The sequence below is a fragment of the Ammospiza nelsoni genome, chromosome 1 (genome assembly GCF_027579445.1).
Source record: "Ammospiza nelsoni isolate bAmmNel1 chromosome 1, bAmmNel1.pri, whole genome shotgun sequence".
NCBI classification, from domain to species: domain Eukaryota; kingdom Metazoa; phylum Chordata; class Aves; order Passeriformes; family Passerellidae; genus Ammospiza; species Ammospiza nelsoni.
The window spans coordinates 50,399,974-50,412,553 of NC_080633.1; the positions used below are offsets into that span (position 1 = coordinate 50,399,974).

General features: G+C 38.0%; 1 protein-coding gene across 2 annotated transcripts in view; it reads right to left on the reverse strand.

Moving 5' to 3' along the window:
* The window catches only part of CUL1 (cullin 1), a 52,121-nt gene that overhangs the window by 16,482 nt on the left and 23,059 nt on the right, over positions 1-12,580 (reverse strand). For both annotated transcript variants that reach the window (XM_059479896.1, XM_059479888.1), the window contains 6 exons: positions 7,929-8,103; positions 7,081-7,248; positions 5,951-6,001; positions 4,957-5,047; positions 4,092-4,255; positions 687-849 (listed from right to left, as the gene is read on the reverse strand). In XM_059479896.1, the coding sequence (XP_059335879.1) occupies positions 687-849; positions 4,092-4,255; positions 4,957-5,047; positions 5,951-6,001; positions 7,081-7,248; positions 7,929-8,103 (812 nt within the window). The remainder of the gene's footprint in view (positions 1-686; positions 850-4,091; positions 4,256-4,956; positions 5,048-5,950; positions 6,002-7,080; positions 7,249-7,928; positions 8,104-12,580) is intronic.

A 12,580-nucleotide genomic window follows, 5' to 3' on the forward strand; every position in this document is an offset into this window, starting at 1 on the left:
ACCAACACAACTGACAATTCCTTAGAGATACCTAAACTCTGATAATCTTCACTTATTTCAGAGGAAGTGTTGAAGAAGTCTTTATTCTATGTGTTCTCTATGACAATATATAAGAATCATTTTCACAGCCAAAATTAACTCATCAATTAATAATTTCCACTCTTTCCTTGTGCTCTATATGCAATATTATGTATTTTATATATATTCTATTTTAAAAGCTACTTATTTGCATCTCTTCCTCTTTTAACATTTCTGATACATACTTCTGAACATTCTGGATTTTAAAATGCTCAGTGCTGACTCAGGAAGATCCAGAGATTAAACTGAAAGAGCTGGAAAGAGCACTGGTCTGTTTTTCACCTCCCACCTCTCCCACACAAGATTCAGTTCCTGCTGGAAAAATGGCTCAAGTGCTCTTGAAACTCTTCCAGCTATGTTAAGAGAAATCAAACTGTTTGATTGTGCTGTTCTGCTTTAATATCTGGGATTGGGGTAGGGTCCTTGAAGCAGTATCATCAGCCATCCTGATTTCATTAAAACCTGCTTGTCCATCAGTTTAGTGACTATCTTCCCTCTTAATCTAATTCCTGAACACAAGACATTTAGCTATCACCAGATTTTACATTAGTCACAATTCATCAGGGAGGAGAGCTCTAAGCCTAAAGCCAGCGTTTGAAACTCCTTACCTTCATTTTTGTCAGCGTCCAACAAATTCTGAAACTCTGTATGAAATATCTCCAGATGTTTTTCGATGAGTACTTGCTCACACTTTCGTGCTAACTCATCTTGTGTGCTCTCATGGAGATATACCTGAACTCTACGCTGCTCCTCAAGAAGGCGAGCTTCAGCCTACGGAAACACAGAGATAAACATGAAACCTACAGGGAAGGCAGAACATGAATCCAACAGCAGAAAGCAGGTGACTGTTCAGTCAATTCTTCTAGAAAACAACAACAAGAAGCAAACTTCTCTCTAGACTGGTGTTGTGAACCATCTACTTTAGCAGTTATTTTTCCAGGAATCATAATATACATTTGGAATACATGTTTATGTTGATGAAAATACAATGTGCTGTTTAAATGGTGGGGGAGAATCACAGCAAAACTGTTTTCTTCTTGCTCGTGAATAAGGAGTTTACAGATGGAAATCTGCTGTCAGAAAAAGAGAAAGCCTCTGACATGAGATGCTGGCAGTTTCAGGATCAGCAAGCTCTCCAGCTACAGAGGTAGTTTTGTTTAAGACAAACATGAATGTATTTCACGGCTCCACAAAACTAAAAGGCAGGAAACTACAATTTAACACTATGCCCATGACAAATTTATTTGAATAGCCTCATCTACATTCTTACACAGAAAAGCTTCCCAATAAACTACAGTCATTTAAATTATACTTGCATTTAATTTGGCATATGAAATGCTACATATGCGTATCTTCCTGGCAAACTAAAATTCTAAATGTCACTCAAGGAACAGAACTTATGCTGAAATGTAAAATTGAAATAGTTTACATAACAGTTACTTCTATTTAATTTGCAAAAGTGTTAAGGATTCACATTACAAACCATTTGTAACTGCAGCACATTATTAGGGATAAAGGGTGTATGCCTTCTTATCAGCCTGAGTTATTTAAATTAACAACATCATCAAGAAAATGGAATTAAGTTAATTCATTGTCTTAATATGCCAGAGTAACAAGTAAGCATGAAAGATCATATTCTGGACAATAAAAAAGGAACAGCTACACTGCAAGTGCACTGCACCATGCATAGACAGCTTTAAATCACCTAAGTCACTGTTAGCTTCACTTGTTCTGCAATGATTTTACACTTAGGTCTTGTGAAATGGTCCTGGATTACTGTTTCCTAGAACTAAACCAGTACTGATCAAAAAATAGGAAATGAAATCAGTAACTTGAGAAGGGATACAAGCTCCAGCTCCAGAGTACTTGCCAGTTTCTTACCAGTAAGGAATAACAACTTCCTTACTTAGAGGAAATAGCAGCAAATCTTTCTTATGAACACTGGAACTACTTAGCCTGTATTTAACCAATTCTGTATTTCTGTAGTTCAGGAAATTCCACCACTTCTGATGCTGCTTCTTAAAATATCCTTACACTTTCGCTTTTAATGTTAACAGTCAACTCTCATTGTGAGGTCTTCTATGAAAAGAAATATTTACTCTAACTTCATGTTTTCTTATACACTCTGTTTTATTTGGTGTTCATATACCTCCATTTTCCTTTTAAAATCACATTTCAGAAACAAGGGAAAAATAATTAGTTCACACAACAGTATCTTTACTTGTTTCAACTTTAAAGATTAAAAGTTCAGTGGAACACTATATTTCAAGGAACAGTCTTAAAAAATACTGACCTTTTTCCCTACATCACATCAGGCTATGCCAACTTTACTCATGAGTTCTGGCCTGAGAAGAAAAATTCACAATCCTTCTAAACTCAGTAAGTCTGCCTATACAACCACATATGCAAATCCCAGCTCTAGTTAAGATTTCTTTCATTATTCTACAAGACACTACCACAATTCTCCTGTAACAGGGTAACAGTCATGCTATGCTGGTATGCCCTAGGATACTCCAAGGTTTCTTTTTATTTTGCAATGCTATTTATCACCAGACAGAACTCAAAGTACAGTGCTCCAGTGAGAATGTCAAGTAAGTGTACTAACAGCAGATTACTCTGTTCACAGTTCATGCTTCCAGCAGATTACTTGTAAGATCTTACAGCCACTAGTGTGTAAGGAGATGCCAAGAGTGCCCAAATGGCTTCTATACATCTCCAATATATTAATTTGAGCAGATACATAAGGCTACATGCTTTCCTGCTGAACAGCTTTCCCCTGCTGTCTGCTAACTTTGTATGTGCTTTCAGTTTCAAGCAAAGTAAATTGCTGTTTTTTGGATTTCTGAAGCCTTGAGGATTGTTTGGGGTACTAATCAGTTATTTCTACTTGCCTGTGATCTCTAGTTCTTGAAATAGCAATGACCTTCAGACAGCTTCCTACTGCCCTGTACCAAGGAAGTCTGGATGAGCCAGTCATTCAGGTTCTGAATGACTGAAATTCCTCTTTATACATACATTAGGATGAAAGTTAAAACAAGAACTTGAAAGGGAAGTAGCAAAAAATAATTAATTCCACAACAGAAAAGTAAACATAGGTTGGTCTGGTAATTATTGGGAAACTAATGGCACAATTCCTTTTACTGTGTTATTTCTAGGACCTCCCCTCCAATCTTTTTTTTTTTTTTTCTTTCTTTTTGGGTAACTAATTGACTTTAATGCCAAGAGTTAAGAAAGGATGTGTTCTGTGGTAAAAAGCATTACGCAAAGAATATTGCAGGGAGGGATGTGTACCTGCACATTACATACTTGAAAAGTTCTCTTATTTTTTAACTAAACTGAAAGGGAATAAAAAAGCAGCAATTCAGAAAGTGAAGAAAAGTACTGGGAATAAAATACATGAAGCAGCACTTGTCCAAGGTGGAAGATGACCTATCTACTACTGGGTCAGTAGGACTGACCTAATAACCTGGCCAGAAATAGCCAATGTTTATCCTGCTTGCACTTAGTTGTCCTGTCTGGGATCCCCAAAGCTAGAGACAAGTTAAGAATTTAAATCTGGCCTCTGTTGATGAGAAGTACTTTGTAGGGGTTCATGACACTAAAATATTCTGAGAGAATTAAACTTAATTAATGATGTATTTCCTTAGCCAGCTTACTCAGGAAGGTACTTCAATACAAGTGTCAACACCCTGTTCCTTGTACAGGAATGGTAAACTTGTGGTATTAAAGCAGAATTATTGTTTTGGTGTCTTGACGTCTAAAAAAATCTGAAATTATTTTAACTTAATCTTCTGTTTTGACTGTTCAGAAAGTTCCACTGAAAGGTGGTAAGGAGACAAACTTCAGACCAGATAAACAGAGAAGCAACCCACTACAGGGAAAATTAGCTGTTTCTGTAAAATAACCATCATTTTAAGAAACTGACAATAAAAGCCTAGAATTTATATTCCTTTGCCTCTAAAAAAATCTGTATCCAGAAAAATAAAAATCACAAAGCAGATTAAGTAATTTACCTTCTTCATGTACTCTGTGACTGGGTTCTGTTGCAAGAATTCAGTACTTTCTCGTGTATAAAATCTCTCTGTGTCAGCAAGAAACTGAGATTCAAAGGATTCTTTATAGACAGTTAGTGTAGGTCCTTTTGCAAATGCATCATCTTCATTCAGCCCCAGTTCCACTAAATGAAAAAAACACAATCAAACAAAAAAGACCAAGAAATAAAAAAAATTGGTTGTTATGAAGTGGTCTCCTGCAAATAAACAAGGACACTCCTAACTGAGATAAAAGCAATCAATTGGGACTGCATCAGCCACCAAAAAAGTACATTGATTTTGCATTTTAAAACTATCAGCACAAGACATTATTAATGTCAACTACACTTTTAGATACATTTCTTAAATGTAGGATTATAGGGTTTGGAAAACTTCACTATCTCAAATGCTAGTTCAAATTCTCCTTTTGTTTTTCCCTCTTACGAGTTCCAGATTATATGCTTTTGCTTTTATTAATGAAACGAGTCAGTAATTTGGATGGCAATGCTCTCAGTATTATACAAAAGGGAAAAAGCAACCCCACTCTGCTATGCAAGCTACCATCCTTACCCACTTCCAGATTTAGCTCCTTAATAACTGATTTGTACATGATGAACACTCTTGTCTATCAGTTGCACTCTCAAGTTTCACAAATACAGTATAATCATCTGTTATGGTATAAAGTATCAGTCAAATGTGAAGTTAAACAATACAGAACTGCATTTACATTACTGTAAAAAAAGCTTTACTGGACATATGAAGAGGTGGGATATTCTGGGCTCTGATAAGGTACACAAATTTATTTATTTTTAAGAAAGTAACAGAATCTTAAAGAAATCACATTTACCATAGGATTGTACAACTCCACTGATCAGCCTTGTATTGATAGTTTCACCATTTCTTTCCTTTTCAATCAATTTCAACACTGCATTTGTTACCTTAGAAAACAGGGATTAAAAGTTAAGTCAAGCACAGAGAAAGCAGCTGGTAGATCAAGCACCATACTTAATTAGGAGTCTATTTCCATATTCAAGAAAAGTCAGGTACCTTGAGAACAACATTTAAGTGAACACAAAGTTCCTACAGAGAATGATACTCCTTTAAGTTATACAACATAATTACAGTCTGATTAGCGGTAAGGTGTAGATGTATATTAAAGTTGCGTAGTATTCTTTTTCTTTAATTTCAAAAGAACACCTTCAAAGCCAAACTTCTCTTTTTGTTTATATGTGAAATACAAAACACTGTAGCAAGACCTGAGCTAACCACCTGTTCTTTGGACAAATAATCTGCTGCAACCACTTCATCATGAACTACTGATAAGAAGTGAAATCAACCTACACATGTACCTAAGAATTGTGATGGAACGCCTTGTTTTGTATTGTGCTGATTCACTAATTTTAAACACTTAGCTGACCTGAGTCTCCCAGGCATCAGTGTAAATTTAACAATTCACAGTCTGTCCCTATTTGCTCCCATCCAATCTTGACTCCCAAACCTTAAGACATGACTGTCATCAGCCTGTACTCCTGCCTAGGTTAGTACCACTGAAATGGCTACTTCAAGTCCCCTTAGCTTTAAAAAAAAAAAGCCAAGGGTCCTCTCAGCAGAGAGATAACAGAACAGTCTTGGTATCAAGGTTCAATCACACACACAAAGGCTTATTCCTTCAAATATCTATCTTTTTTTAGTATCACAAAGGAGAAGCAAAAGGCTCCATTTTATTTTCCAGGTCTGTGCACGCCCCCATTCCCCCAGGCTCCCTGAAGCAGTTACTTACAATATATGAAATTAACCCTATAAAATAACACTATAGTTGTAATATATTAATATACACATACCTGCTTATTTAATGGCCTGAATAAACAGTCTCTCCAGGTCACCAAGGCAAGCTAGAAGTAAAAGAAGGGAGAAGGAAGATGGAATGAAGAAAATATTTACATATACACATATACATGTAGGGTAATTCCCTTTAAGGAAAGCTGGTGTAGTATGCAAACTAATGAGAATTCTAAAACTCTATTTTGGCACACACATTTCTCAAGCAATGAGACTGTTTCACATTAAAATTACAACTGGGTTTACCACTACCTTTACTATGTTGTTCCTTTTTCTAGCAGAGGATCCACTGCCAGCTCTGGAAACTAACAAAACCCACTTTGAGTGACTTTGAAAACACACAGCTTTTTTTGTTGGCAGTTTCCAAGCTGACATAGTCCCTTAGCATTAGGCTACTAAAGTCAAGAGGAAAGGAAGTAAGGATATCAACTGTTTTTCTACCATATGCAGAATTACGAAGTGAAGCAGGAAAATAGAACAGCACTTTCCTATTGCTTTACCAGTAAGGACAATAATTATCCTATATTTAAAAAAAAATCTTTTAGTTATCTGGGATACAGAAGTACTGTTAAGTTCTTATTTATATTACTTCACACTGCAAAAAAATTATCAAGATCACATATCAATCTTTCAGAACTGCACCAAAATAACTTACACTACAAACCAAATGTTGTCTGAATCTTAGCAGCTTGGATGAAAAAAAATTTGTAGAAATGTCTTGAATACAGAAAAAAAATATTATTTACTGCTTCATTTGGTGTTTGAAAAGCTTAGCTGAATTTTAAGTGGGATGACAAGGCCATGCTGAGGCACACAGATAACACCAAGCAGCAAATTCAGACATTTCAAGCATTCAGACAACCCTCAACAGTCTATTGCTGAAGTTCCAATACATACAGGCAGATTAAACATAAAAATAATACAAGGCAGATCAAACATCTCACAGACGCAGACATTGGAATTTTTACAAATATACTGAGGTAGGAGTAGGGAAAGAAGGGAGAATGCCACTTTGTCCACTTCTACAGAATGTCTATGAACCTCCTACAAGATTCAAGGAGTGATCTATAGAATGATAATGCAAACATGGCAGATGGAATGGACAAATCACTCAGTTCAAAAAGCTACTTACTGAATAAATTTCATATATTCCTTTACGACCTTCATCACACTCACGACGAACCCAATGTCGATTGAGGTAGGCACATATCCCATTCAATACTTTGCTTGAAAACCTATAATCTTCCCACTGTTGAGTGTAGAATTTCAGCACACTCTCATCCATCAAATCTTCACCATCCTGAAATGACAAGTTTGTCAGTACTGTTGTGTCATTTTAAGCTACCACCAAGACATATCAGGGTATACAAACTGACTCTGTAATAAACCCACACCATGCAATGTATTTACAGGAAACACACTGCTAATACATTTAGTTCTACATTAGTAAAGCACAAAGCCAGTATGAGATTTTGAAATTAAAAGGCTGGGAAAAAAATGCATAGCACAGATGAAGCTCCAGAAGACACCCGTGTCCCTCTGGATGCAAGACAACATCCAGCTCTATTAGTAGTTTATTTATTAAACTAAAATAAAGGCTACCATCACGCATTTTCAACATGACACGCACCCATTTTTTCAGCATTCCTAATATGCTGGTTAATTGCTTGGAAAGCCTAGCTATTCTTGTTCAAGTGCAGGACAGCTTCAGATGTCATGTAACATTACTTCCATAAAACACAGGAATGTTGTTTTGGCTTGAAGAGGAAAAGCAGCTCACAGGTGCAAGCTTAGGGACTGATCTATGTCTGAGGTAAGGCCAACAAAACATCCTAATGGCTACGGAGACAAAAGCACCTTTTAAGATAATTCAGTTTACTTCCAGTGGCTGCATACACCTCTAGTCTTATTGATATAGCTTTTCTTCTCACCCCAGTTAATGTTACTACAAGTGCAGATCGATCTCATACCCCATCTTACCTTAAGGAGATTAGTCAAGTAGTTCTTCAGAAATTCTTTTAGCCGTTTGTACAATTCCAAGCCAACAAACTGAGCACCTCCAGGTGTCTGGCCCTTTTTTGATTTAGAAGGAGGTACTCCAGCTCCCCGTGCTTGATTAGATTGGTGTACACTGGTACAGTAGTTATAAACATGACTGACAGGAAAGTTAAGGAATACATTTGCCACCATAAGATTAAAAATAAAATTAAAAAACAATGCTAATTTTAATAAGCTATTATTTATAAAACTGTGAATTACTTAAACATAATGCATTACAAGATGCACTAGCCTACATCAAATCAAATCACAGCTAAGAAAATTAAGTAATTTTCAGCAGAATTATCTGCAGAAAAATTCTGTCAGACTGAGAGCACTGCAAGTACTGATCCCAACATTAAATTAATTTAGCGCTTACTTAACAAGACCATCAAGAAAACAAAGCAGTGGAATTTGCTGATAAGATTATTTAAATGGAATTTATTTGATCTACTATATTGGTCTTCTATAAATACATAAGCTTTCATTTGAACTGAAAGCAATTTCAATACTAGCCTCAAGCAACACTCAGTAGTTGAAAACACAAGAGAATACTTTTGCATTCTTTCAAATACTAGTCTCTATAAAAGATTTGGCCACTTAAGATTGGCATACAGGACGAACCTGGAAAACAGTAATGGTGAGACACACACATTTAAATGCACACCATAAGATGAGAGTAACTAAAATCCAATTATAGGCTACAAGCTAATCCCAAAATTTTAGTGTAAAACCAGTTATAGAATTGTTTAGATCAGAAAAGACTTCTGAGTCCAACCATTAATATAGCACCACCAAGTCCACCACTAAGCCTTTTCCCTAATCACCCTAAGGGTCTTTATATACCTCCAGAGACACTGATTCCACCACCTATCTGGGCACATCATTCCAATGCAGGACAACACTTACAGTAAAGAAAGTTTTCCTAATATCCAATCTACATCTCCTCTGATGCAACTTAGGGCCATTTCCTCTTGTTCTGTTGCTTATTACATGTGTGAAGGGCATGACCCTCACCTTGCTACAGCCTCCTTGCAGGTAGTTGTAGAGAGCAACGAGGTCCCTCCGAGCCTCCTTTTCTCCAGGCTAAACAACCCCAGCTCCCTCAGCCACTCCTCATCAGCCTTGAGTTCCAGACCCTCCCCCAGCTCTGTTGCCCTTCTCCGAAGGCACTCCAGCCCCTCAATGTCCTTCCAGTTGGGAGAAGCCCAGAACTGGACACTGGATTCGAGGTGCTAAGTATAGCAGGACCATCACTGCCCTGGTGCTGCTGGCCACACTATTGCTGATACAGGCCAGGATGCCATTGGCCTTTTTGGCCACCTGGGTGCATGCTGGCTCATGTTCACAGCTGGTAGAGCAGCACCCCCAGGTCCTTTTCCATGGGGCAGCTTTGCAGCCACTCTTCCCCCAAGCTGCAGCACTGCCTGGGTTGTGGCTGAAGTGCAGGACCCAGCACTTGGCTTTGCTGAACCTCGTACCTCGGGCCTCAGCTCACTGGTCCTGCCTCTTTGGGCACCCTTGCAGAGCAGATGCCCCACACGCTCCAGCAGATCAGCACCCTCAGCCAAGTCTGTGTGCCTTGCCAAACCACTGAGGGTGCACTTGATCCCCTTGTCTCAGGCACTGCTGAACAGAACTGGCCCCAGCCCTTGGAAAGAAGGCTTGTGACTGGCTGCCTGCTTGCTGCCTTGCTGCATGCATTCATACAAATGCACTTGGTTGGGCTGTTGATCCCACCATCTTTTTTTTTGGCTAGAAGCCCTAATTCCTATGTGACCAGGTGATTCTGTGGTTTCTAACACAGGGTACCTTTTTTCCTTGCCGCCACGCAGATCTCCATTGCTTACCTCCACTGAGATATCAGACTGAAGGACCTCACTAGCATACCATCCCTCAAACACTGGCGTGCTGCCTCCCTGTTTTATCCCTTTTCCTTTTCAAACCTCTCTATAGAAGACCTGGTAACTCTGGTACCTGCAAAGATACGTTTCCCTTTTTGAGACAGGTGTACAATGTCTGTCACCAGCAGGTCTGATGTCATATAAACCCAGCACTAGGTTGTTTAAAAAAAAAATAAAATTGCCACTGACACCAGGCTCAGAGCCAAGTATTGATCTGCCAGCTCTTCCTGTTTATTCCTTCATCATTTCTTGGAACTAGAAAGAGAAAGATGTGAAAACTACTTCAGCTTCTGATCTCTTAACCAGTCATCCCAAGTCCCTGAAGTCTCTTCATTACCTTTAGAGTTCTTGTTGCAACTTCACTGCTGTCTATCTGAAAAGTCTGAGAATTGTCCCAGGGTAGGAAGTCTGCTCTTTACATCTTTAAGCCAGGTATCAGAGATGCAGAAGATGACCCTAGCAAGTGGCAGCAATATTTTTTCCTCTTATACTACTACAGTCTGGCAGACTTCTTGTAACTGTTAATGTAAAATTTCAAGAACACATTCTGTTCTCTGATCTAAAAAACTCAAATATTCAGGATTCTTCCAAAGTAGTAAGTGGAAGTCATATTGTCCCAAACACTTCAAATAAGAAGGCATCCTTAAAGAAGCTGCATTCTACAAGCAAGCAAAATAAACCAGCTAAGTACCACCTGAACTCAATGAGAACTCAGATCTGACAATAAAAATCACCCTAGTGACTCACACAAACAACAATCAGCCAAAAGGAATGACGCTACTGAGCACTCACTCTTCTACTGCCAGTCCAAGGACAGGCTTTTGAGTCACATCCTTGTTAGAAAACACTGTATTAACCAATCCAGAATGTTTAATTTGGCTTTGTGTTTTCACTAGGTTGGAAAAGATCCAGTCCTACCCATGTCCTAACACCTCAACTAAACCATGGCAACCCAATACCACATCCAGGAATGGTGACCCCACCACCACCCAGCTTTAACCACTAGACAGGTTTTCTCCATAGCACACCATGAACTAGGAAATTCATATGTTGCAGAGACTTGACTTTTATCTTTCCCTTCACAAAGCCCAGCACAATAAAATGGCAAGACATCAGCATAAATAAATATCAAGAAAATGATAAACCACAAATATATGATGCATTATAGTCATTATAAACAGATTTGCTTCTAAGTGGTAAAGCTCAAGAATTGTCTCCAAATATCCAGTTAACTTCCTTGCAATAATTTCATAAAACATTTCATAGACAAAACACACCCTTAAACTGGGTTTAATGATCAGAGTATCCTGCATGCCACCAGGAACAAAGCTCAGGGTCTTCACATCAAACTGTATGGAAAGCATGCTCACAGTCTATATTTACATGCTTGTTTAGAAAGTCATTGCATTCTGTGCAAAGAAGTAATGCTCTTTGCCTAAGATTAACCCTTTTTGAAAATATACAGTGTATGTTTATTTCTTACCTGTTACCTCATCCAGATGCCAACTAAGTAAATTTCTCACTATGTCAACCAACAACATAAAGACTTCATTTGTATTGAATTGAAGCAATTGAACTTTTAATCAGCCTCTTATCTCTATCAGCCACTAATTTCCTGGACATTAATGATTTCTTCCACCTTCTAATCATTTGTTTGGTCAAATTCCCTGGCACTGCTGCTACTTTTACTATCTACACTTTGATTTTAGAATTCTCTGTTCAAGTGAACAACAAGACACAGCACAACCATTTTCGTCTAGATATGCAACTTACTTTCTTGCCACAAACAAGAAAAGCAGGTTTACCCGACAGGTTAATTTTAAAATAGCTAATACATAAATTTCTCTAAATTGTTTATGGAAAACCTCTCCTGATACTAGGAAATTAGGGCTGATTCATAAATACCCCCTTGACAGTCCTGTCGTCTCCTTCCCCTCTCTTATCCCAAATGGCTTTCAGCAAGCCTGAAAATAGGAAGACTGTCCAGATGAAGGGTAATTCTTGTAGTTTTGAGAGTACTGCCTGACAAAAACATTTTATTCATCTCTACAAACAATCAAAACAGCCTTCAAAAAAATAAAAGGCCAAGATTAGAAGACATAAGCCTTTTTCTTACCCTATATATTTTACTATTAAACCCAGGATTCATTGTAAAGTAAACACAGAGACTGAGACCTTTTGTCCATGTCTGACAGTAACCACCTCAGAGCTGCAACAAAAGTAATTCCAGTAATGCTCATCTTTACCTTTTATTCTGGCTTGAGATTTGCTAGCCAAAGGGTCCAAGACAGCACTGTTGAAGTGCTCTAGTTTCATTGTTCCACACAAGTCAAACTGAAGTTAGTTTGCAAGTGTAACTCTTTGACATATTCTACATAAAGCATGCTCTCTCACACTTTGTTTACAATCTGTCCCCCCATCTGCTAGAGCCAGCAACTGACAGAAAGACTGACATATTCAAAACAAAATCACATTTGTGCTGCTTACAGCAAAGTGTATGACAGTCCATCTGAGAATCACAAGGGGAATGCTATGAAAAGAATTCCTAGCTGCAGAAAGCAAAATAAATCCCTCAATGCATGGTGGGCTGGAAGGTACATACATACGCAAACAGCTACCAGGAAACATTTTTGGGGGTGTTTGCACTATTCTGTATGGCAATTTGCATACCATAACAAGCAGAGAACTTAA